The sequence below is a fragment of the Anas platyrhynchos genome, chromosome 3, assembly GCF_047663525.1.
Source record: "Anas platyrhynchos isolate ZD024472 breed Pekin duck chromosome 3, IASCAAS_PekinDuck_T2T, whole genome shotgun sequence".
Classification (NCBI taxonomy): domain Eukaryota; kingdom Metazoa; phylum Chordata; class Aves; order Anseriformes; family Anatidae; genus Anas; species Anas platyrhynchos.
Window position 1 is genome coordinate 7,721,593 of NC_092589.1, and position 22,993 is coordinate 7,744,585.

Genomic DNA, 22,993 nt, shown 5'->3' on the forward strand with positions numbered 1-22,993 from the left:
TACTGTAAGGCTCGTGCTGCATCGCTACGTGGTACAAAACTACAACTTGGATATCTACTCAAAACAACTTTATTACTCAACTATAATTTTTACAATTTGTCCAAACCAAATGAATGCCAAATTAACTGATTTGTGTTGTGTATGACCCTTCGATAATTCATACTATATTAAAGAAACAACTTTTATTACAGTACTAACTGCAAGCAAAGATAGGGAATAGATTCGTATTTTTACAATCTATTAATTCTGTACCATTTTAGAGCAAGATACTTAGCAGATTACTTACGCTAATATCCTTTCTCTAGGCTGCTTGAGGTCATATATAATGGATGATGTACCTTCTTGTGTACATATGCATTATGCATAATTTTTGGACAAGTTGTAATCAGGTCTAGGAATTATGCCAAATTATTATGGAAAAAAATTGATGGTATTTAGCACTTTACATTTTTTCACATTTTACACTTTTTCAAGGGGAATTTTAACTAATTAACCCTTAACTTAACCCTTATATTAACCCTTTAACTATTAACCTTTATATATAACCCTTGTCTATGGAGCACAAGTATTCTCACAGTTAGAAGGATCTAAGTGATCTTTCAAAGTTAGAATCAAAGGCAGAATTAAACCTCAAATAGCTCACTCTGGTGATCAATTTAGTAGGTCACATCACTTCATTTACCTCCAATAAAGAGTTCCTAAAGCAGGCACTGGGTGTGTAGAATCCAAGAGCCTTCTGATTTATCTGAGGGCTTGACTCCCTGGATATTAGGATTTGACAGAGTGAGTAGGTAAATAAAAGGTGGAAGCATCCTGTCATCAAGTCATACTGAAAATATCCTGCTGTTGGTTAGTCCTTGCTAACCACAGCTGCTGGGGACAGGGTGTTACTTGGTTTCTTTCTTTGCAAATTTACCCCTTTTGGTTATCTTTTGTGCTCCCTAAGCACACAGAAGATGAGCAATTGCAGGGGACCAAGTGAAAAGCTGAAGGCCACACTGACAGTTATAGAAAGGAGGAACTGAAGATGACGATGTGAATTGTCATTGCCTGGGCTTGGGAACATGTCCTCACAGTTTGCTAATTACTTTTAAGTGTAGGAATGGCCCTCATTATAAAGTCAGTTTCTCTTTTCTGGGAAAGTTATGGCTCGTGGATAGACTTGTAGCCCTGTAGTATAGCAATGAGAGAAAACAGCTTTAGACAGATCCTGGATGGCTGTTTTCTCTGTCCTTGCTTCCAGCAGATAGAACTTTTTCAGGGAGTGGGTGAAACGTACCTTCTGAAATTCTAAAGCCCTCTATAGCTTCTTACCCCAAAACACCTTTCTCAAATTTGTCATACTGTAGACTGCTATGGGCATAAAAATCTTCAGCTTTTTCCTATTTTTGTTTGTGAACCAATCTCTGGCTGGTTGCACCTGGTATTCTCCCGACTTCCTATTTTAATGTTCCAGGGTGTGTTTTCAGAGTAAGGCAGAACTGAATGGATGGGATTAGACTTGACAGCACAGGTTTCTGATTAAAACCATATCTAAATCCCAGTGTTTCCTAAGCTGCTAGAGCCAACCAGTAAGAAACACGGGATATAATAAATTAAGTGGCACCTAGTCCTTAATTATGTTCTCTGCATTTTTTATGTAAGGTGTGTTTCCAGCTTTTGTTAACCAGGCCAGAACACCCGTTAATGCTAAAAGGGTTTTCATCCTTATGAAGGATTTCAATATTGTGTGTATATATAAAATGTGATAGATAATGACATTTTCGGTGTTACCTATAGACATACTTTTGCTTTTATATTGTCATGGCTTTCAGCTCTGTTCATAAAAAGCGGCTCTTTCCTGAATATTCATTATTCAAACCTCCCCATTGACCTCTGTTGAGCTGTTACATTTGTGTATCAGCATGGAGTGGTTCTTTCGAAACAAATTTGCTGAAAATGCTGCCAGGCTCTCCTGGGCATGCCACAAACCGTCACAGGTTCCTTTCTTTGCATTTGTATGCCTCAAAATTTGCATGTAAGTAACTGTCCCTGATCCTTCTATTCTTTGAATATCCAAGATTGTAGGAGTACAGGCAGTCACTTGCCTGTCCTTTGTATGCTGCTCTATCTGCTTCTCTTGCTAAGGTTCTCATAATTGTCTTTCTTTAACGTGGTATCTTTCTGCCTTCAGGAAGCAGTTTATTTTCCATCAGGGTTGGTTTGGTTTGATTTTTAGTTTAAAAATGTCTGATGGCTAAGAGTTCTTGTTCTGTATGGATTCTTCTGACCTTTATTGTTTTTTAGAAGATTATACACACTGTCACTTTCTGTTTCTACTTATTTGTAAACATTGAGTGTTATGGTATCATGTGTGCCTGACCCTCTGCACTTTCCTCTTTTCCTTTTTTATATATCAAATGGTGTGAGAAACTCTTATGGAGGACTCAGTCTATACTGTAGAGTTATTGACTTGCAATTGAAAAACTGGGATGCTCTTGTCTCATCCCAAGCAACAGGCAGATACTCTGGAGGAAGATTAAAAACAAAAGCAAACTCCAGAAAATGGTAGGACCCCCAAGCCACCAAAACAACAAATCTTGTCCCCAGCTTCTGACAGCTACTTGCTGTCAGAAATAGTAGCAGAAATGGTAGTCCAAGTAGCAAAATTCTTTTGTTCAGCTTGCCAAATGGTTTGCTGTGGCCTGGTATGGTCCTAGGTAAGTGGAAGCAGTTGTTCTTGCATAGCTGACTGGTGCTTGCTCAGAGATTTAGAGTAACTTCAAAGTCCTGGTCAGATTGCAGCACGACCTTGCAGGAGTACAGTTTAGATCTGTTGCCTTTATCTTAACCTACGTGCTATTCAGTGCATTATGAGAATCCCACAAAAGGGTATTTTTTCTCTTATAGCATGGGGCAGCATAAGCCAACTACACTGGGATCTATCTCAACGTTTTGAAGCTCTTCTTCACCCTGGGAGGATGTTGGTTGTCCTGAAGGATGATGACTTTTCCTCATAAGTGCTTTTTATTCTAGTCAACATTGCTGTGGCCATTCATATTCACATTAAAGTCCAATTCCTGTTTTCTTACAGATTAGATTTTAGAATAATTTGTCTGCAGGATAAACCAAGTTGTAATGAAAGCAAAAAAGATCTCAAAATGGCTTAGGATCCGATGTGCATTTGAGGTCACTCTAACTCTAAGTACTGTTTTAAAGTTGTAACAGTGAGAGAGTGACAATATAATGTTACTATGAAAGCATAATTCATCTGCATGTCTTTCAGTTTCCCACACTATTAAGCCTATTAAGCTTCTGAAACACTCTGAAGAGGCATTAAAAATTGTTGATGAGAGAAGTTCCCATCAAAGTCCATTAGCATAAAAGAGTGGTCACAGTAGCTGGGACTGACATATTTCATATTCTTTTCCTATAAGAGTAAGTCTGTACTTCTGAGGAGCTTTCAGGCTCAATCTTATTCAAAGATGATCTCAGATGCCACTTAGCATTCCCATTGCTTTTCATGCACTTCTGTGAGGAGCAAGCATTCTGAGAATGAGGTGTGTATTCATTTTAGTAGATTAAAAAAAATAGGAGAAGGGGAAGGAACAGAAGCTTGGCTGCAAGGAAGACTGTTTCCTGGATTCTCAGCTTTGCATACCAACGGAACAAAAGGCCTGTCAAATCTCAACGTAGTCACTAGGTCTTCTGGAGAAAAGGAAGAGCTCCAATTCTCTTGTCAGAAGTACCAATAGATCGTTGGATACTGAAATATCAAGTGGAAGCAGGAGACATCATGACGTTATGGTGTAAAAAAACTGACATTAAGTATGATGATACTTTGCACTTCAAAACAGGACAGATTTACATAGAAGGGTGTTGAGCAAAATCTGTACTTTGCTACACAGTTGTAATGATTTGCTCCACTCTTGTCCGTAGTATAAGTCTCCTTAACTAATTCACGTTTGTTTGTCACTGTCCTTGTTGACAAAAATGAGAACTGTGCTGGCTCAGCGTACTCATGGCACATGGCCTGGATAACACCACCTGCCAAGGTAAGAGCAGCAGTGTAAGCAGGGTGCGTGGCTGGGCTTCTCAAAAGGGCTGTGAGCACACTTGCCCATATGAAAGAAAAAGACCTTTGACATAAGGATTCAGCTTGAAAAATAGTAGCATGAAAACTTGCAACAGTGGAGAAGAGACCCTGGAGCAGAAACAGCAGTTGTCAGAAACAGGTTTGCTGCTGCCAGAAGTTGCCCTGCAGCATCACGACCTCTACCTGGGCCTGGCTGAGCATTTTCTGTGGTGGCTGCCAGGAATAGCCTGCATCCAAGCAGGGGACTGTCAGTACAGGGTGCAGCAAGTACGGACCCCTCGGGGGCTCTGCGTGTGTTGGGGGGTGTGAGTCCTGTGTTTTTCTGTTGTCTTACTAATGAGAATCACAGTCACTGGAGTGTGAGAGTCAGGAAAAGTATTCTAGAACCTGGGGAGCTTTAAAGCAAATTGAATTGTAGCTACTTGCTCCCATCTGTCAGGTGGGTAGGGTGTTAAATCAGATGCTGAATAGTTTATTGGGCTGCATTTTCCAAAAAAGAGCTCAGCATCCAAATCACAGCCAGACTTCTCCATACAGTCTAGGCAGTTAAATGTTTGGCCATATTTTCCAAAAGCCATTTTTGAATTGAATGTTCCTGAAGATATGAATCTCTTACTACTTAGGAAATCCCTATCTGGGTGACAGATTTCCTATAAAAGTCTTGATTCACTTACAAGCAAATGCATTTGAGGATCTGGTCCTGTGCTTACTTAATCCCACTTAGCTACTCATAGGTGAGTCATTGTGCTAGGTTAACAGCTGGACTTGATGATCCTAGGTCTTTTCCAACCTAAATAATTCTGTGAGTGTTTTCATCTGTCTTTTAGTAATTACAGCATGTTCTGTGCTTATTTAATCTCTGCCATTTGAACAAATTTTATTGGAAAATTTTCAGTATCTCTTCAAATAACATTGATGTTGTCTAAAAAGTTGACTTTTTAGTGACATAACTTCAGAAGTATCTGGGATAAAGAAAAAATAAACATTTTAATGGTTTATTTATACTTTTAAGCTCTATTTATACTCTAAACAAACTTGAAGTGTTTATTTGTAGTTGTCTTAAAATTATTTGCTTAAGAAGGAGAAAGGTTAAATCACAGGTATACTAGAATGCATTGCTTATTTATGTTGGCATCGACTTGTACAGAAGGGAATAGAATTAGTATTCTTAATAGATGACAGTAGTAGAACAGGAATATTTGTAATCGTGCCCATGTTCCTTTCCCAGTTGGTTGTATTGCTCTGATAAACAGCATTAATCAGAAACAGTATTTTATAGGATTAGCCAGTGACTAATGGCTTGATATTCCACACAAGCCTGGATCCTGCAAATTTGTCTTTGACATCTTTTTGTAAAAAGCAGTATCAGTTAGCAAATGTTGTTCCAAATAAGATCTGTTTATCAACAGATATTCACATATTCATAAGTTTATAGCTTTAGGATATCCTACAAATTACCCCATCAATCATTAGATACCTTTCAGTGTATGTTGTTCTTCCAAATGTAATAAATGAATAAAAGATGGGCTGGAACTTGTCATAATAGCATTGCAGTCCTTCTACTGTTCATGTCCAATAACAGATGGTGTTCCCGTTCATATGATTCCTATGTTGATCACAATTATGTTGAAATCATTTTTCCAAATCACTGCTCTAAAAGTTAAGTGTTGGGTTATGCCCTTCTTAAATTCTGTCGTGTTTTGTCTCAGAAGTTCTTGTCATGTAATTGCTGGGACTGGCCTGACTAAGAACGTTAGCTTGACTACAACATGAGCTGGATTTTTTCTGGGTCTCTGGGGGTTATGAATTAGTTTTGCACTGTTGCTTGATACCAGTTCACATCACCTGAGGACCTTGGTTTATCTTCTAATGTGCTAACTTTAGTGGAAAAAGAGGTCTAATGTATTACTGGGAGAAAACTTGTAGAAAATGCTGATACTCTCATCTCTTGCTTTCCTCTGAATGAAGTTTTGAAGACTCTCTGTGCTTTACATGTCAGTAGCCCTTTATTGTGCTGCGTTTTTTTTTTGTCTGCTCTTTCAATATCTCTTTGGGGTTTTGCTCTTGCTATCTTCTCATCTTACAAAATGATGTGGTTTTCCCATGCTTATCAAAATGTGTTTGCCCAGATTCTTGGTCAGGTGAAGTCTCAAAACTTGGGGTAAAGCCTGATGAAACAATTGAGAAACTTGTCCTGCTGATGGAAACAAGCTCTGGTTATCCATCTTTTTTCACATTTCACAGTTCTCCCATGTAAAAAACTTGCCTGCTCTAACTGCCTGTTGACTCTCAAGGTATCCACAGCAAATGTGCATTATCTTCTGATTTTATCATGATTCGGGAAATTTTCAGCTGGGACTGATTTATGAAAAGTATAAAGACTAACCCTTGAATAAAGCAAACGTATTTTACAAGTGCAACCTGAAAATATATGCCCGAATTATGGTACAAAGACTTTGATTGTGTGAGGAAAAAAAATTAACTCTAAGCAGCAGTGCTAGAAGCATTATTTATGATGTATAAAAGGAATTACTGCTGTATTTTAAAAGTACACTGTAATGAGAAGGAACTTTCTTTTAAACTGATATTTTACTCTACCAGTTATATTTATAATGCAATACTTGAATATGCATAGGTAACTCTTCATAAAGTTTACCTAAAAATCAATACCAAAAGGCTAGAATTATTTGAGATGTGGCAATTACTGCCTGCAAGATTATCGCTCTCTACTGAACACTTAAAGCAAGCAAATCACTGCCAAAATACTGCTGCTAGCAAGAAAGTGTGTTAAACAGGGAGTGTAAATCACAAGCTATTATGGTGTTTCTATATGGAATAGTTCACTAACAGATCACAAACTGTGGCAGTTAGACTTATAACAGGCATGTTCCTGAATTCAGACAATACTTAGGGTGTTTTACTGCGTGAGGATTTACTTGCAGATCACTGTTCTTTAATCGCTGGGCTATTTAACACGTTGCTGCTGTTCAGCCTGTGAATTGTCTGCAGTGGGTGAATACTCCCACACTTCAGAGAGCGCTTGACTGCATTGCTAAATCAGGCAAATCTTTTGGCCCTAACTCTCCAGGTTGTCATGCAGAACTGTCAGCAGGATGTATGTGAGTGCACCAGAGCTGCTTTGGCACAGCCAGGACGGGTTGGTGGTCTCCAGGGCAATTTAAGCTTGGCTGGCAAGACGATAAGGGCTTTAAAATCATAGAATGGCTTGGGTTGGAAAGGACCTTAAAGATCATCTGGTTCCAACCTCCCTGCCATGGGCAGGGACAACTACCACCAGATTAGGTTGCTCAAAGCCCCATCCAGCCTGGCTTCAGACACTTCCAGGGATGGGGCTGTATTGGGTTTACATGGATGGCAAGGTTTTGGTGCAACCTTCCCTTTACTGGGAATAGCTAAACCAGTCTCAGTGTATTCTGGATTATAGTGATTGCTGTAGGAGAAAGTGAATTCTTCCTTACTGATGTGGGGACTTCTCGGGTGGAGGTACAGACATCCAACTTCCTTCAGTGGTTCTGGCAGCACTCTGTATATACTTTGGTAGCTTTTCTGTTCCTTGTGCTGAAACATTTGGCATTTACGTAACAAACACAGAGGGGAGTGTGGCTATATTTTGCAGGCACTTCACTATTATTTTTCTATCCCAGAATTTGCTTACTTGAAATATGAGACAAATATGGAAGGTTTTTGACTCAAATGCGTGATACAGGTAAAGCCAGCTGAGCTAATCAAGGCTGGATAGTAACGTCATGGGAAATGGTTCTGAATGTAATGTAGCAATTTCTTAGTCTATGTGGGGAAACTAATTTGTATGCCGTGGCACAGACAACGCACCTCTGTTTGCTCCTGTCTCAGACCTGGCTCGCTCTAGAGAGTCTTCACAGATTAAATAATGCAGTGTAACAAATTCACTAGAGAGCAGTCTTCAGACATGTAGCATGCCCAGTGCTGAAAGTCTGACTTCAGGAAAGGAGAGCAGCTTGGGTGTTTATTGCAGACAACTGAACGCCCAAGATCAGGAACTTAAAATGAAAATATCTTCAAGTATATGAGGTGCAGCAGCTCTATTACAGTTATACAGTATCTGCAGTAGGTGCAGTACCCTTTGATAATGTTGTTTTTCATGCACAGTTGAACTTGCATCATTTGGTATTAAGGGACCCCCTTTAAATATTGAACACTATTTTCGTGTACTGAAATCTGTCAGTAGCATGATATATTTTATGTAAAGCAATCATCCCTTTTTCATTTTCTACCTGTAAAGGTATTGTCTGTATTTCCCTCTCAGATTTATACCACAGACAGGTTTCTTTCTGAGTAGCTGTACATATAAAGCACCTAGCAGCAAAATGGCTTTTAAGTCATTTTTATAGCACTGTAAGGCAGTACCTTTTAATGGCCTTGCCTCAGACCATAGAAATGCTGCCATTAGAGGTGGGCTGTGGTGCTCTGTATCTGCTAGAAGGAAGGAATTCTTCAGAGGCTAAAGCTCTTCATTAGAGAACACAACTTTATATATTGAAGCAAAGATTGAACTCTTACTTGTTTTCAAAGCTTTTAGAGACATTTTATGAAGTTATGCAGAAAAGCCTTGTTATTCAATTGTTGGAAGCAGCATGGGCCAAGCTCAAACAGCTGTCAAATTTAGCATGTGCCTGCCTCAGTAGGAACGGTCTCCTTTCCCCAAAATGTCAAGGATCTCCAAATACATTTCTCAGTTACCTTAACAGGTGTCCTCAGTCACTCAAGCTTTGATTTATGATGCAAGAAAAACTTGAAGGAATACAGCATCAACTTTAGAAATGGAACATCCGTGCACTGGTATGATAAAAACTCTGCCTCCTGGTGACTGTGAGAGTAGCCTTCTCCTCCTCCATCTACCACCTTGCAGTACTAGAAGGCAAGGCGTGTTCTTTCCTGTCAGCAAGCCTTGCTTGTGCTCTGGGGTCAGATTGACACTTGAGCAGCAGCACCCAGAACCTGAAGGTGGTGCATCTCCTGCCCCTTGCAGATCTGCCTCGTGCTTCATCCAGATGTGCCTTCTCAGACTGATATTTGACATGCACGAATAGCCTCAGCCTGCTACACGCGTGGTTTGGGATTGATTATTTTTTAGCCAAAGGCATGAGTGAAGTGGAGCAGAACTGAGCTGAGCTCGTGCTGTGAGAAGACATCTGGTCTCGCCTCTGTCCCACCATGCCTAGAGCTTGGCCATCTACAGGCTCCAATTCTCCCACCAGGTCCTGAGAGGTGCAGGCCATGGGTAAGAGGTGTGGAGGAGGCAGCAACTAACCCGTGCCCAAGGGCAGGAGGGATGAATTCTTTTCTGTTTGGGAAGTGGTGGCTAGGTGTTTCATAAATTAACAGCCTCATAAACTGCTCTCAGCTGTGATTTATCTATTGATCCATGCTGCAGGCTGGTTCTTTAAGGGCAGCAATGAGGCAGGCAAAGCAGGCTGTAATTGGGCTTGGGGATTTAAGTGTTGCAGAGGGGCAAATCAGTGGTCATTCCATTGGAAATTGATTTCAAATAATTTGAGAAAATGAAGAAAACTGATGACAGCAAAAATTGTAGTTTTCTGTGAAGGCGTTCAGTATGCCATCTTGCAAACGTAACACTTTTTAGATTAGTATAAGTAGGGATGTGTGTGTGCATGGACAATAGTCACATCCCTTCTGTCACATAAAGGGGAAGAGGCTTATTGACTCCCTTTCTCATACCTCAGAAAATACCTGAAAAGGTTCTCATATTCAACATTCTTTAAAAAATGATGTTGAGAAAATACTATACCAAGATGCTAATCCTTCTAAAAGGCGTGCACAAGATATGTTGGAAAATAAACAGCAACCTAGACTGGAACACAGTCTACTCTTTGAAACACTTTCTCTGTGGAGTAATAAACTTTATTTCTCAGATAATTACACTTTGATTAGCTTTGCTGGAAACCAGTCAGAAATGCATAGAAGTATTTTAGAGCACACAATACGCTGTCTTGCCAAAGGAGCAGGAGATCACTGGCATTCTGCTGCCCTGCCCTCCCAGACTGCCGCACACAGCACATGCAAACCAGGGCTTTCTAAATTTTCTTAAACTTCTCAAACGCAATGCCTCCTCAGGGAGACAGTCCTACCTAGCAGGAAAAGTGAACCCAGAAGGTACTCAGGCTGGGACAGCACTGAGGAATAATGATGTGCTACAAAATAAGGACTGAATATTTCAAGCTCATCAGCTCTTCCAACCTTGTCTAAGTCTGTGGAGATCTACTCTCTTCAAAAGCAATTCTGGAAGGAAAGTGAGAAGACTGTGGCACCTCTGTGGCATATCAGAAGTCAGCTGTTTGCTACCAGGGAGTGATAATGTTAGAACACTTTTGGAGAATCCTGCTGGGGATATATAGCAATCAATTGCTACTGTCTCTTTGTGGTTTGAACCTGCTATTCTCAGTGATCATGAATGTCCCAGGGTGCTCTGTGAAGCTACTTCAATGGATCTTTGTCCTTGTTCTTTTTTTCCATTTTTTTTTGAGCACACACCATGAACTTTATTGCCTCCGTTTAATGAAACCCCTCCCCTTCTGCATGTGTTGCCATGGCATTAACAAACTGATTGTGTTTTATATTGCCTGTTGGTGTAACTCCAACCTTTCTATACAGCCATCTGAGATGCACATTAAGATTCACTACAAAAAAGCAATACTGAGTTTATCTAGCAACTTTCCTCTACAGTCACCACAAGTACATTCTGAGATTCATGGTTTGTTGTTTTTGTGGGTTGCATGGCATTTTCTGTTGACTACAACATTTCTTTCCATCTTCAGACATGTAATATCTGGAATTCTTCGCAGATATAAAATCAGGTATCAAAGCATTTCTAGTACAAAAAAAAATATATATATATCCTTTGCTAATGGAACCGCATGGAGCGTGAGAAGAGATGCTGCATGTTATAAAGCTCCTCACTGAGGCTCAGTTTGTTCTGTGGGGGAATCTGAGCATCCATAGACATGATTTCCAACAGTCCTTCCCTCAGTGGAATGAGGTGCAGCTCTGCTGCTGCTGCAGCACTATCCTTTCAGCCCTTACTGTGCCAATGGCCTGTGTGGCTGAGGACTTCTCAAGGGAGAGACTAGAGACGGAGGGAATGGGAGGTGAAGGGTATAGCTTGGACTTTCCCTGGTGTAAGAAGGTGCTGAAAAAATTAAATCATGAGGTTTTAGGTGCGGAGAGTTTCCTTCATAGAAGAGACAAAGATGTACAGCTGATACTTGGGGCACAGAAAGTGGGGATTGTGTTCCTCACTTTCTTTCTTTCCTTTGCTACATAAATAAAAGGTCTGACTGCTGCCACAGAGTTATTGGAGGGAAATGGTTTCCTGCAAGGGAAGCAAACTGGCCCCAAACCAATGCCTCTGTCTCCACTGCCATTGTCTCTAGGTAGCATCTTAACTAATGTTCTACAGTACTATTAGATATTAATTACAGCTTGCAAAATGCTTACCAGATAATACCCACGTCCCTTTTTTAGATCAGTAATTTGAGGTAGGAGGAAGCTTTTACTGATGAATAGTGATGGAGAAAGGAAGGAAGCAGGGAGACCTGACTCTTAAATACCTGCTTTACATAACATAGATCCTAGCTTTGTGCAAATAGTCACGTTAGTATTTTGCATTTCCTGCCAAAAATACATGCACATTAATTTGCTCGTAAGAGTCTGGATTTTTAACTGGACGCAGCCTCCGTGTTAAGGGCCCCTAGAATTCCCATGTCCCACTTCTGTCTGTGAAAACCACCTCTAATGAACTAATCCCAGGAAGAAATCAGGATCTGCAACCCAGTGGAAGTCAGTGAAATAGCATGGTAGATCAGTGCTGCACATGGTTAGGCACTTGGATTTGTAGCTTCGGAAGCAGGACTGACACTGCTCTGGCTTTGTACTTGATGAGCTCACTGTTGAATTTTCAGTGACTTTCTTTGAAATGCCAAGCTGAAGTCGCACTTCTGTGTTGTTCCTCTGCTTTCTTTTATGCTCCTTTCCTGAACTGCTCCGCAAGGCAGCTCTGCCTTAATTCAAACACTTCTTCAGGAATAAGTCCTGTTATCTTAGTTTGATGCATATTGGAGATAGTAGCAGTGGTTAGAATCTTATTGACAGACTTGGTACCAAATCATATTAAATGCTAACCATCAATTGTTTGTATGTTAATCACAAGATCCTTCCCCCCACCCTGTGCTGCTCTGCTCATTCTTGTTATTGCATCATATCTAAAACATCTGTTGTTATCAGTGCTGTGAGGCATGTAGGAGAGCAGAGAAACAGTACTTGATTAGCTTTCTTGGAAATCTGGGCTCAGTCCTCAGCTTGTCTAAGACTTCTTGTAAGATTGTGGTCTCTTAGGGGAGTAATAATACTCGCTCTGAGCACGCTTCCTTTCTTTATGTCACTGATTTAGATAGGAACAAACAGCCCTTGTCCAAAGAGCTAGCTGTGTATGTGCAAAGTATGGTTATACTGATGACTGAATTCTTGGTGCATTACAAGATTATAAACAGGTTAACATATTCTTGGCACTGCAAAGCAAATAATGTCTATTGCTCTTGTTTTTTTTTTTTTTTTTTCTCCTGTTGAATAAAGAAGAAAAAGTAGTTTCTTTAGTTGGCATTTAGATTCAGTTTAATTTTGTAAGCACAGAGTCTTCTTGCAGATGATCTATGAAATACTGGCAACGCTGGTGGTGGGAATATTAATTCAAATCAGTGCATGTGCCAGATATTCCCTATGACTACTGCAAATCTCCATGTTTACAGAAGTCAAGAGGTATTCTTTATTATACTCAGTGATGGTCACTTTAAGCTTGGTTTGCTCATGGTTCTGTATCTGCTGGCTTCTCTGAAACCTGAGATTCAGTAATAATTGCTCTTTCTTATTTGAAATTACATGTCATGGCCTTTATATATTTACAAGACTACTGGGAAAATGAATGTTGAATACTAAATTAATCATCAGGTGTTTCATCAGAGCTGTTGCATAATCTTATGCAAAGATAATTGTAAGATAACTTATTTGCTTTCAGGGGGCCTGTTTGGAACTCCCATCAAAGCTGATGGAATGTCTTCAACCAACATTTCAGTGGTCCCTTTCAGTTTTACCTGTTAGTCCTCTTCATTTCTGTTTTCCTGGAACAAAATAACTTTGGTTATTGTGGAGCTTAATGTCTGGTATCACGTTTGAGGAGAAAATGGGAGTAAGGGGATCCGTGCTGTTTGCTGGTCACTGCTGTGGAATAGACACGTTGGCTGTTTCTCTTCTTCTCCTGTTAGCTATGTTTTGCTCATGAATATCATGAGGTTGTCTGTGCTCTTCTTTTAAAAAAGCATTTTTCCTCTTCTGTTTAACCTCCTGCCTTTCTTTGACAATGGCTTTATGCTTCTAACAACGTCTTCTAGTTGGGAGGTTGGTAAATGTTGTTTGATTGCTCAGCAGGCATCCTGTTAGAGCAGATTGCCTCCCAGACAGCCAACTGCTTACATCACAGACTCATAAAATCATCACCATGGAGTAGCCTGGGTTAGAAGGGACCTTAAGGACCATCCAGTCCCAACCCCACTAGATGCCGCCCACTAGATCAGGTTGCCCAGGGCCTTGTCCAACTGAGTTTTGAACACCTCCGGGGATGGGGCATCCACAGCTTCTCTGGGCAACCTGTTCCAGTGCCTCACCACCCTGAGTAAAGAATTGCCTGCTAACCTCTAATCTAAATCTCTCCTCTTTGAGATTAAAACCCTTGTCCTATCTGTCCATGTAAAAAGTCACTCCATCTTTTTTAGAAGCATCCTTTAAATATTATTTTATTTTTGCAACGAAGAGTTACAATTCATTTTAATATTATGGTTCAAGGTTTATATCACAAGACAATTGCTCCAAGCCTTAGAAATACAGTTTTGGAGCAACTGTTTTCAACTACGTAAATGGTGTTCTGTTGCTTTGTGACTAATGTTTTGTCAGTCGTGGAATTTCACCCTTTACAACTGCAAGTTCTGTAAAATAGCCAGGATGGGAATGAGAAGTGTGTGATTCAGAATAGCGTATTGTCAGAATAGTTCTGAGAAGGGAATACAGAAGGAATGTTAGTGGACTACAGCAAGGCGTAACATTTTAAACGAGCTGCTTAACTTCAAGATAAGGCGTAGCATCAAAATCTTTTTGGCTGGATCTGAGAAGTATCAACAGTCATAAAAGCACTTGTGAAATCTAAAATAACCTTGGAAATGTATCAAATTGCTGACATCAACACATTTTTTCTCCTTAACTTTATATCCTCTGAAATAATTATAAAACCCTTTCTATCAAGCTTGGTTTTAAAGCTACTTAAACTCATTCTATGGGTGGTATCTAGAAATTCAGGGTGTGTGTACGCTAGGCTTCTTCCCTTTAGGAATTTAAGTTGAATTGGGTAATAGTCATCTACAGGGACCTGATTTGAATTTATGGAAAGAAGTCTGGGGCAGATCTGAGACCGTAATTCAGTTTTCTGGGCTCATAATCTTGCATCCTATCTAAAGACAGGCCATCCTCTCTCCAGCTTGTGGAAATTACAAAGGGAATCCAGGGAAAGTCCACACTGACCCTTATGCTTCCAAAAAATATGATGAGAGGATTCCTGCAATTTTAAGGCATTGTGAGAAAAGCACAAACCAGGCAGTTTCCTATTTGTATGAAGAACAGAGCACTGTCCCATTCATCCAGCAGCTACAGCATCCAAAGGACCAGTTGGGGATTGTTTTCATTGCAGTTTCTGCTTTGCCACCCATTTTATGTTTTTATCTTTTAATTCAACTCACAGCGAAGCTGGATGTAAATAAAATAAACTGGATGGAAATAAAAGCAGGTGAGATGATCTGCTTTCCAGTTGGTTCTAACCTACCTGTACAGCTGGGACAGTTCTTAAAAGGCAGAAGGAAAAAGAAAAGGCAAAGGTGAGGGACAGACACAGCCCTGGGATGGCCTGAGGCCAGGCTAGGACATCAGGCAGTGGGCAGGGCTGCAGTGTTGTCCTGAGGCATCACTGGGGCAGGGACTGACGGCCCCAAGCTGAGATGAAATGGGGTCCTGGGCAGTGTAGGAAGGAATGTGGATGGCTTCCTGTGGCACGGTGATCCACAGGTGCCAGCTGTGCACCAGGCCAAGCCACCCAGGGTAAAATACGGTCCCAGTGAGTGTAACAGTGAGTTAGGTCACTCCATGTACACAGAGACACTGGCTGTCATAAATAATTCCAAACACCATGCATTAATCTTATCCTCCCAGGATTTTAAAGACATCTTGTGATGCTGATGTGAAGAAAAAAATGATTTTGACAAGAAATGGACTTTTGTGTAAGCTCTCCCCCTCCCCTTCCAATTTTCTTTCCGTGCAGCAGCTGCTGTTGCCAGGCTGTCTTTGTTGCTATGGTGGTGTTTTGTGTGCCAGAATTTGATATTCACTCTCGGAGAGTCACCTGATTGAGTGGCTGTGCCACATAAGTTATCAGTTTCACTCATAAAGATAAAGGATGTATCAGACTGCTGATGTTCGGCGTGTATGACATCCAGTAAATTGATCAAATTAAGTACAAGCATATTCCGCTGGCCGTGAGTTTATGGAGTGACAATTTCACAGGTAAACTCTTTTAGTAAATGAGTGACTTAAAAAAAATAATTCTCTCTCAGGACTATTACCTTCAGTAGGTTTCATTTTTTGATGTGACAGTCATGTACGAGGCAGTTTCACTACACCTTGCACTGTTTGTCTCTCAGATTTGAGCTCTGCTGCCTACATAACTTAAACGGTGCTTCTCTCAGAACGACTGCTTTTACCAGAGATGTAGGGTCACAATTTCTATATTTCTTTTCCGGGGAGTTGTTCTGTAGAAGTTAATGATTCTGCTCCCACTGATAATTAAAGTATAATTTGGCCCAATTTAAAATGCAATTAGGATGATATACTTTTGTTGAATCCGAGTTCATATTTAATCCCAAATCCTGCAAACACTGCCACTTATGTTTAACTCTTCGTATGTCAGGTGTACCGGTGCATTTAAGCATTTTTGAGGCTGAGGCCACTGCTTCTTTTAAAAATACAGACTTACACCAATAAACTCAGGACAGCAAATGTCACTGAGATATTTCATGTATATTTCTTTGAAATCAATATTAAAAGACTACATTTTAATGCATCTCTCCTATCACCTCATGATACGTTCTTTCAGTAGAGCTTTCTCTGCATCTTCATCTGACCTGGGTTTGATCAATGCCACCTATTATTTAAATCAGCTGTATCTCCTTTCTCCTATTTGTCTACCTGCATTTCCACGTGGGAATGCAAACATACTGGGTATTCAGTTTATTCCTCTGGAAATGAAATATTGCTCCCAAAGTATGCCATATAGTAACAATGGTTCACAGGCATATTGCATTCTAGTGACTTGTTTACACGAGACAACCATTGCACTGTCCAGGCTGAGATTTTGGAACCTGCAAAAAGAAAACCATTCAGAAGCCAGTACCTGCAGCAATGCAAGACCAGAGTGTATCACATCTGATAGGTAAAATTTTCAACAACTACCTGGATAAGCTCCCTGCAAGTTTATTTTTAACAGTACATCTTCTAATTCCATGGAACTAAAAGGGCTGAGTCAAGGAGAAACAGAAGATAGGCGTAATGCTAGGTATTTAGTGAGGCTTACTGCGCACTTGGATAAAAGGTGTCTGGTTTTTCTTTTGCCTGACTTAGTCCCATCATCTAATGATAAGATAATCGTACTCTTTCTGGGTGTAGTGATCCTGCTGCGCATAGCCTGTTTCCAGGTCACTGATGCCATGCCTTGTGGAAGAGGCTTGAATTTAGATGTGCTTTGAATGTGTTTGCCTTATGTACCAGGAAAGATATTCGGAGCTGGAGCAGGGGCTAGCTGCACAACAGTGTAACACATAAGCTGTCTGGGTTGCCTAAATTCCCACTGATTTCACTGAGCCCAGGATTTCAGCAAACACTGAATCATAAGCACTTTCCAGAATTGATGTTTAATAGGCACAGTCATAGTGCCATTTCCTTTTGTGCTTCTTCCTCCTTTTGATGCACGATCCATTAGCTATCTGCCATACAAAAGGCATGTTTCACTTCGGCCAAATACCATGGTCCGGTACATTTCATCAGATTAAAACAGTTAAGTCTGAAAAGCCACAAAACTCCTCCAAACAACACCTCATATCTGAAATATCACCCACAAGTATCAGATCTTGTACTGATCTATAGGGTCAGCTCCTACGTGGTCAGACTAATGGCTTCCCAGGGCTCTGTGCTATCATCAGGAATCAGGAGGTATCATTGTGAATTGTAATTGTTTTTTTCCTGACAGTTTAAAGAAGTCCTAGGCCAAGCAAAAACGTATTATGGGCTTGTTGAGAAAACAGCCAGAGGTGCCCCAGTCACTGGTAGTTTTATGTTTTCCAGACAGCTGAATTTGGCAGACTCCTATGAAGAGAAGTGCTTAAGTGATCATGGATAAGTACGGTAGGATCTGGGCTCTTTGCTCTTACTTTCTGTGGGATTTTAATATTTTGTTTTCATTCTTCAGTATACTATACACTGGGATGAAAGGGCAGATGTGAGCATGGTACTGAAAAGTTCTCCCCCATACCCCCATCATAAAGAGAGCAATCCTGTACCCGCAGCAGTGCATTCAACCCCAGAGTTTGTTATTGTTTAAATCCTGGCAAATCAGTGGGAAATGGAGCACAGCAGGGAGGGAGCAGACTTGCAGCCTGACTGACACGGCACCCCTATTTGCATGGAAGGTTGATAAGAATAAAACACTGAACAAATGGCATGATTGGCCCCAGAGTGTGCATGCTGCCTGCGCAGGCTGTTGTGGAGTGGATTCAGCTCCTGCAAAAGGCAATGAAAAGTTTCTTGTTGAAGTGAAAGAATTTGGCAGAGGACCAGCAAGCTTTAACAACCCTGTAACTAACAGTAAGAGCAAATCTGGAGTCCAGTGTGCCAGTTTTGTAGCTTTGTTGTTGTTGGTTTTGAAGTCACCTTAGCATATTTTTGAAGTCACTATAGCATATATATTTTTACCTGGTAATCTTCTGAAACATCATTCCCCTAAAACAAAATCAATTTTTCTTTGAAGTCATTCTTTTACATCATTTGCTTTGTCTATGGGAGAAGTTTGGCCTGCTGCCCTTAACTTGTAAGGGTCAACTGGAAGCCTTTACAGGGAAATCAGAAGTCTCCTGTGCTGCGTCATCTGATGCTTCATCTCCACCGTGGCTGCTCGGGGACTCTAGGGGAGAGAAGGCTGTTTCTGGCACACGTGTGGCTTTGTTCTTCTCAAATCTTTCCTATAAAACCTTGGATTGAGGATTTTGGTGAGTGAAAGGAGACTTTACCAGCGTTGTCTTCTGTGTGAAGCATACCTAAACTGAATCAAGGAATGCTGAGGAAGCAGCGAGCTTTGGGAAAGCAATTTCTGTGCATTTAAAGCACCAAGCTTTGATGGGAAGCGCATGCACGTTTTCCTTCGACTCTTCCCTCCTTTGCTGTCCCACTCACCGCTCTGCAGGCCGGCTGTTGCCTTTCCCTTCTGCAAAGCAGCGTGCCGCGACCATTTCCCAGAGCAGCCCTCACCTTCCCCTGCGCTCACCCCTCCTGCAGCCTGACCTCGCCAAGGGGCACCCCTCCTTGCCCCTCACCCTGGCTCCCCGCACACCCTGGGGTGCCCCGGCCCCTTTTAGTGCAGCTGCAGCCGCTGCAGGGGGCGGCAGCGGGCGCCGCGCGGTGCCCGGGGCCCTGCCCAGCCCCGGGGGGCGCTGCCCGTGGCCGCGCTGCCCGTGGCCGCCGCCAGGTGGAGCCGCGGGGCCGCGCCCGGCAGCAGCAGCAGGAGGAGGAGGAGGAGGAGGAGGAGGAGGAGGAGGAGGAGGAAGGAGGAGGGGCGGGCGGGGAGCGGGCAGCGCCGTGCCCCTGCCGAGCGGCTGCGAGCGGGCGCAGGGCCGTATATAGGGGATGTGCCGCCGCGTATAGGGGATGCGCCGCCGCGGGGCTCGCCCTGCCCGCCGCCGCCTCGCCGCCTCCCCCCTCGGCCGGCACCGCTGAAGCCGCTCGGCCCCTGCCCTGCCCTGCCCTGCCCGCAGCCAGCCGCGGCTCCCGGCCTCGCCTCCCCCTCAGCCCTTGCCGGCCGCTCGCCCCAGGCTCCTCGGCTCCGTGCCGGGCGCGTCCATGCGGGGCAGATGGCCGGGGCACAGCCCGGCGTGCACGCTCTGCAGCTCAAGCCCGTCTGCGTCTCCGAAGCGCTGAAGAAAGGCGTCAAATTCGTCAAGTGGGACGATGTGAGTAGCTGCCCGCACGGGGAGGGGGGGGACTCGGGAGCAGCCGGGGAGCCCGGCACGGCTGGGGGCACAGCCCGGCAGGGCCGCCCCGCGGGCAGGTGGCCGCTGGGGCACCCTCGGTGGCACCGCCTGGGCTGTGCCGGGCCGGGGGTGCTGCTGCAGCGCCAGCCCCGGGCGGCCAAACTTTCTCCGAAGCCTGAAGTCGCCCCCGCGCTCGCTGTGCCCGTAGGAGCCGTGCTCCGGCTCCCTGCTGTCAGCCTGCTCGGCTCCATCCCCGCGGCTCTAACGCGGCTGTTTCAACCTGTTCCCTGGCTCTTGCTCCGTCTCTCCTTCCCTCCTCCCTGCCTCTCCCCGTCCTGTCCTTGTGGCTGCTGTCCCTCGCCTTGTTTTCCCGCAGCCCGGCGGGGTGCCGAGCCCCGGGCACGCTGTCCCTCAGCTCCCCGCTCCCTCTCATCTTCCTTCCTTTGCGGAAGGCTCTCTCCTTCCTCGGCTGGCGAGGACACGGGACTCGCCTCAGAATCCCCCCCTGCTTTCCCCTTGCCACTTGCTGCTTCCCGACACTTTGCCAAGCGTTGCCCCAGGCAGCAGAGGAGCGTGGCTTTGGTTCACCTTCATGGGCAGGCTGTGCCCGGGACTGTGTCGGAGGAAGGCAGCGGAAAGCTGAGCTTTCTCCGCTAGCTGCCTTTTTGTCAGACCGTGAAAGTACAAACGTTGTGCAGGAGAGAAGGAGAGCAGGCAGGACGGCTGGCTTTGGTCTCGCAGCATCGTGCCTGCAGCATGACATGGGGTGTCTGTGCCCTGGGTGTGCATGGAGGGCCGGGTGCCCCACAGGGCTGGCACTGGGTGGGCTGGGGGCAGGGGGGCAGAGAGGCTGGAGCTGTGGCAGGGCAGTGGCTGGGGAAGAAGGTGGGTGTGCTGGGCAGTTTGAGTGTCGGGAGAGCCGTGAGGATAACTTGTTTTGAGAGCCTTAACACAGCTCTTGGGTATTTCTGCTGTGCTAAGGACACGCACAGCAACAACTGGCGGGAGGGAGAAGGAGCAGTTCATGTGTCTGACAACTGTTCTTGTCCTGTTACGTGTCGCTGCTTTGCCATTGCTCTCAGCCTGTCCAGCAGCCAAATGTGTGAGCCTGACCTCTATAAACCTGTGATAAAGGCTCTCAAGGAGGGAAAGAACACTAAAAAAACACAAACTGATCCAACTGTGGTGTGGAATGTTATTTACAATAAGGAGCTAATACCTTTCTAATAAACCGGGCAACCTGACCTTGTCCACAGTAATAAACAGTGGCTTGACACAGGTTATGATTGATCTGAAGATAGATGGAGCTAAGCTTGAATCACTTGCCTGATAGTCAGAGAATGTTTTCCTTCAGTTTCTTTCATCAGTGTAGTACAATGTAATCTCAGCCTTGGCATTGCAGTTATTGTTTTAGTTTGGTAAGCTACCATGAAATTTACGCAGATAGATCCAGAGGTCAAGTCAATGGTGTAATTACAGTCTCCAGACCAAGAGTCCAAGCAATTAGGCAACAATTCAAATGATTTAAGTGCTATTTCCGTGCACTATACTGTACACGTAGCATTTGAAGGAGGTGTTCTCCGTGCACAGTGGATGTTCAGTGGCTAATCTGTCTGCTATAGACTTAAATGGAAGATCTTCAATTTTAAACAGAAAGGCTGCCATAATAAAATAGGGCTAAAATCTGGCAAAAGATACAAGATTCAGGTTAAAGGTGATACTGAGCGATACGCGGGTGATACCTGGAAAGTGTGTCTGAGAGTCCTGTTGTGTTTAGCGAGTATTTTTGTGAGCAAATTCAGCAGTCTTGTGGAAGTTGTTGTGTATGGAGCCACACCTGGGTGAGGAAGAACACCAGCGGTACCTGACTGCTGACCACACGCTGTGTGTGTGTGTGTGTGCACATCGCCCTTCCTGCCCTTAACGTTTCTTCTCAGCAGTGGAAGCCCAACAAAATCAAAAGTTTCAGTGGAAATTCACCTCCTTCCTTTGGCACTGTGGCCATCAGGAGGTCTTCAGACTGATGCATGTTCAGTGACTGTGGGTATTTGTCACTGAGTAGCCAATAACCACTTCAGAGTATTTGTTTTCTATCAATTAATCTGCTTCAAGGGTTTTTAAAAATGATGATCATTAATCTGAACCTCTGTGCTCTGTCGTGTAAATACACGTGCACAGGCTCTCAGTGAAACAATGGGCTGTAATGAGAAATAGTAAACTACAAAATACGACAGTAACGTGGAATTGGCCGTAATGAGTGCTTTGGATCTGCTGCACTAACGGGGCTGTTTGGAGAGGCTGGGCTCACGCTGGTGTTGATTATGCACCAATTTGGTCTGTTCTGTGGCTGAGTAACAACTGGAGCTCGGGACGTCTGCACTGCCCGTGCACCAGGGCAGCATTCATTCCTGTCGCAGGCGTACCGTTTTGGTACACCGTCCTGCTGTTTTGTTCTGCAGTTTAAAGATGGCTCTATTGGCTCGTCTTCACGTCTCGTAAGGCAAAGGAGAGTTTGCAGTGAATTCGGAGAACTTGCACCAAGTTCCAGCCCCGAGCAAAATTTTTTCAGCTGAGTTATAAACTACTGAAAAGTAATGCTTTTTTTTTAATGGGAATGCAGAAAGGATTTTAACCAGGGCATGAAAGGCGTGTAAGGAATTTCATGGTGTGTAGAGTAATAGTCGTTAAAGAATGCGTTCGGCATCCTTCAGCAGGATGCTGCAGTGTGCTGCGCAGAACGCGTCTGACAAAGGCAGCGGCGGTACAGGCTTCCAAACAGCCCCAGCCCTGCACTCACCATCCCGCGCTTCCAGCAGCTCTGTGCCTAATTGATAACTGCGAAGCTGCTAATAGGCAGATGTGGTACTGGCACTGTTATACGGGCCTCCTCTCTGAGGAGCAGCGGGGAAGTGTGCTACATATTGCATTGGGATCTCCTCCAGTGCCCGCATCCCCTCCCGCCCCCCGAGGTGTGATGATAATCCGGTTTGAAGGAGAAAAGCCTTGCCCGAGCTGTGCTGAGATCTTGGCAGAGGAGAGGAAGAGGTTACATCAAGCACTTAAGATCAAATGCAGGCAGGTGGAAGGCAGGCAGCTCGGGAGCCTTGAAATTCCATTTCCTCCGCAGACCATTTTCAGTTTCTAAATTGTAAAAGCATTAGGGTCAATTAAAAAGTTCCGGTTTTGCAATTCAAGTCACACTTCTGTGCATTGGGGTCGGCTACAATGGCACATGTTCAGCCATCCAATGCTTACCTAGAGGCTTTTCACCAGTTCAGTTTGGGATCAGGATGCAAAGCACTGAAATCAAGCTGATGGTCATTATTTCCCTGGTACTTTGCTTTTCTCACACTGTGTCTGTTTTAATCTACAGCAGTCTTACAGTCAGCAAACCAAATTTAGAATTAATTCTTGTTTTTGATATCTGGACTGGGTTCACAAGGCACCGGACAGAAATAGCTGGAGTCTGAGTGAGCGAAGGACCAAAGTGACCAGTTGCATAGATGGGGGGGGG

The 22,993-nt window shown here is 43.5% G+C and overlaps 1 protein-coding gene across 9 annotated transcripts in view; it reads left to right on the plus strand.

Annotated features, from left to right (window-relative positions):
- The first annotated feature begins 19,048 nt into the window (after positions 1–19,048).
- Positions 19,049–22,993, plus strand: part of PLCB1 (phospholipase C beta 1) — a 376,029-nt gene continuing 372,084 nt past the window's right edge. For all 9 annotated transcript variants that reach the window (XM_027455554.3, XM_027455555.3, XM_027455561.3 and 6 more), the window contains exon 1: positions 19,049–19,458. In XM_027455554.3, coding sequence (XP_027311355.1) covers positions 19,360–19,458 — 99 coding nt within the window. In that variant the 5' untranslated portion in view covers positions 19,049–19,359. The remainder of the gene's footprint in view (positions 19,459–22,993) is intronic.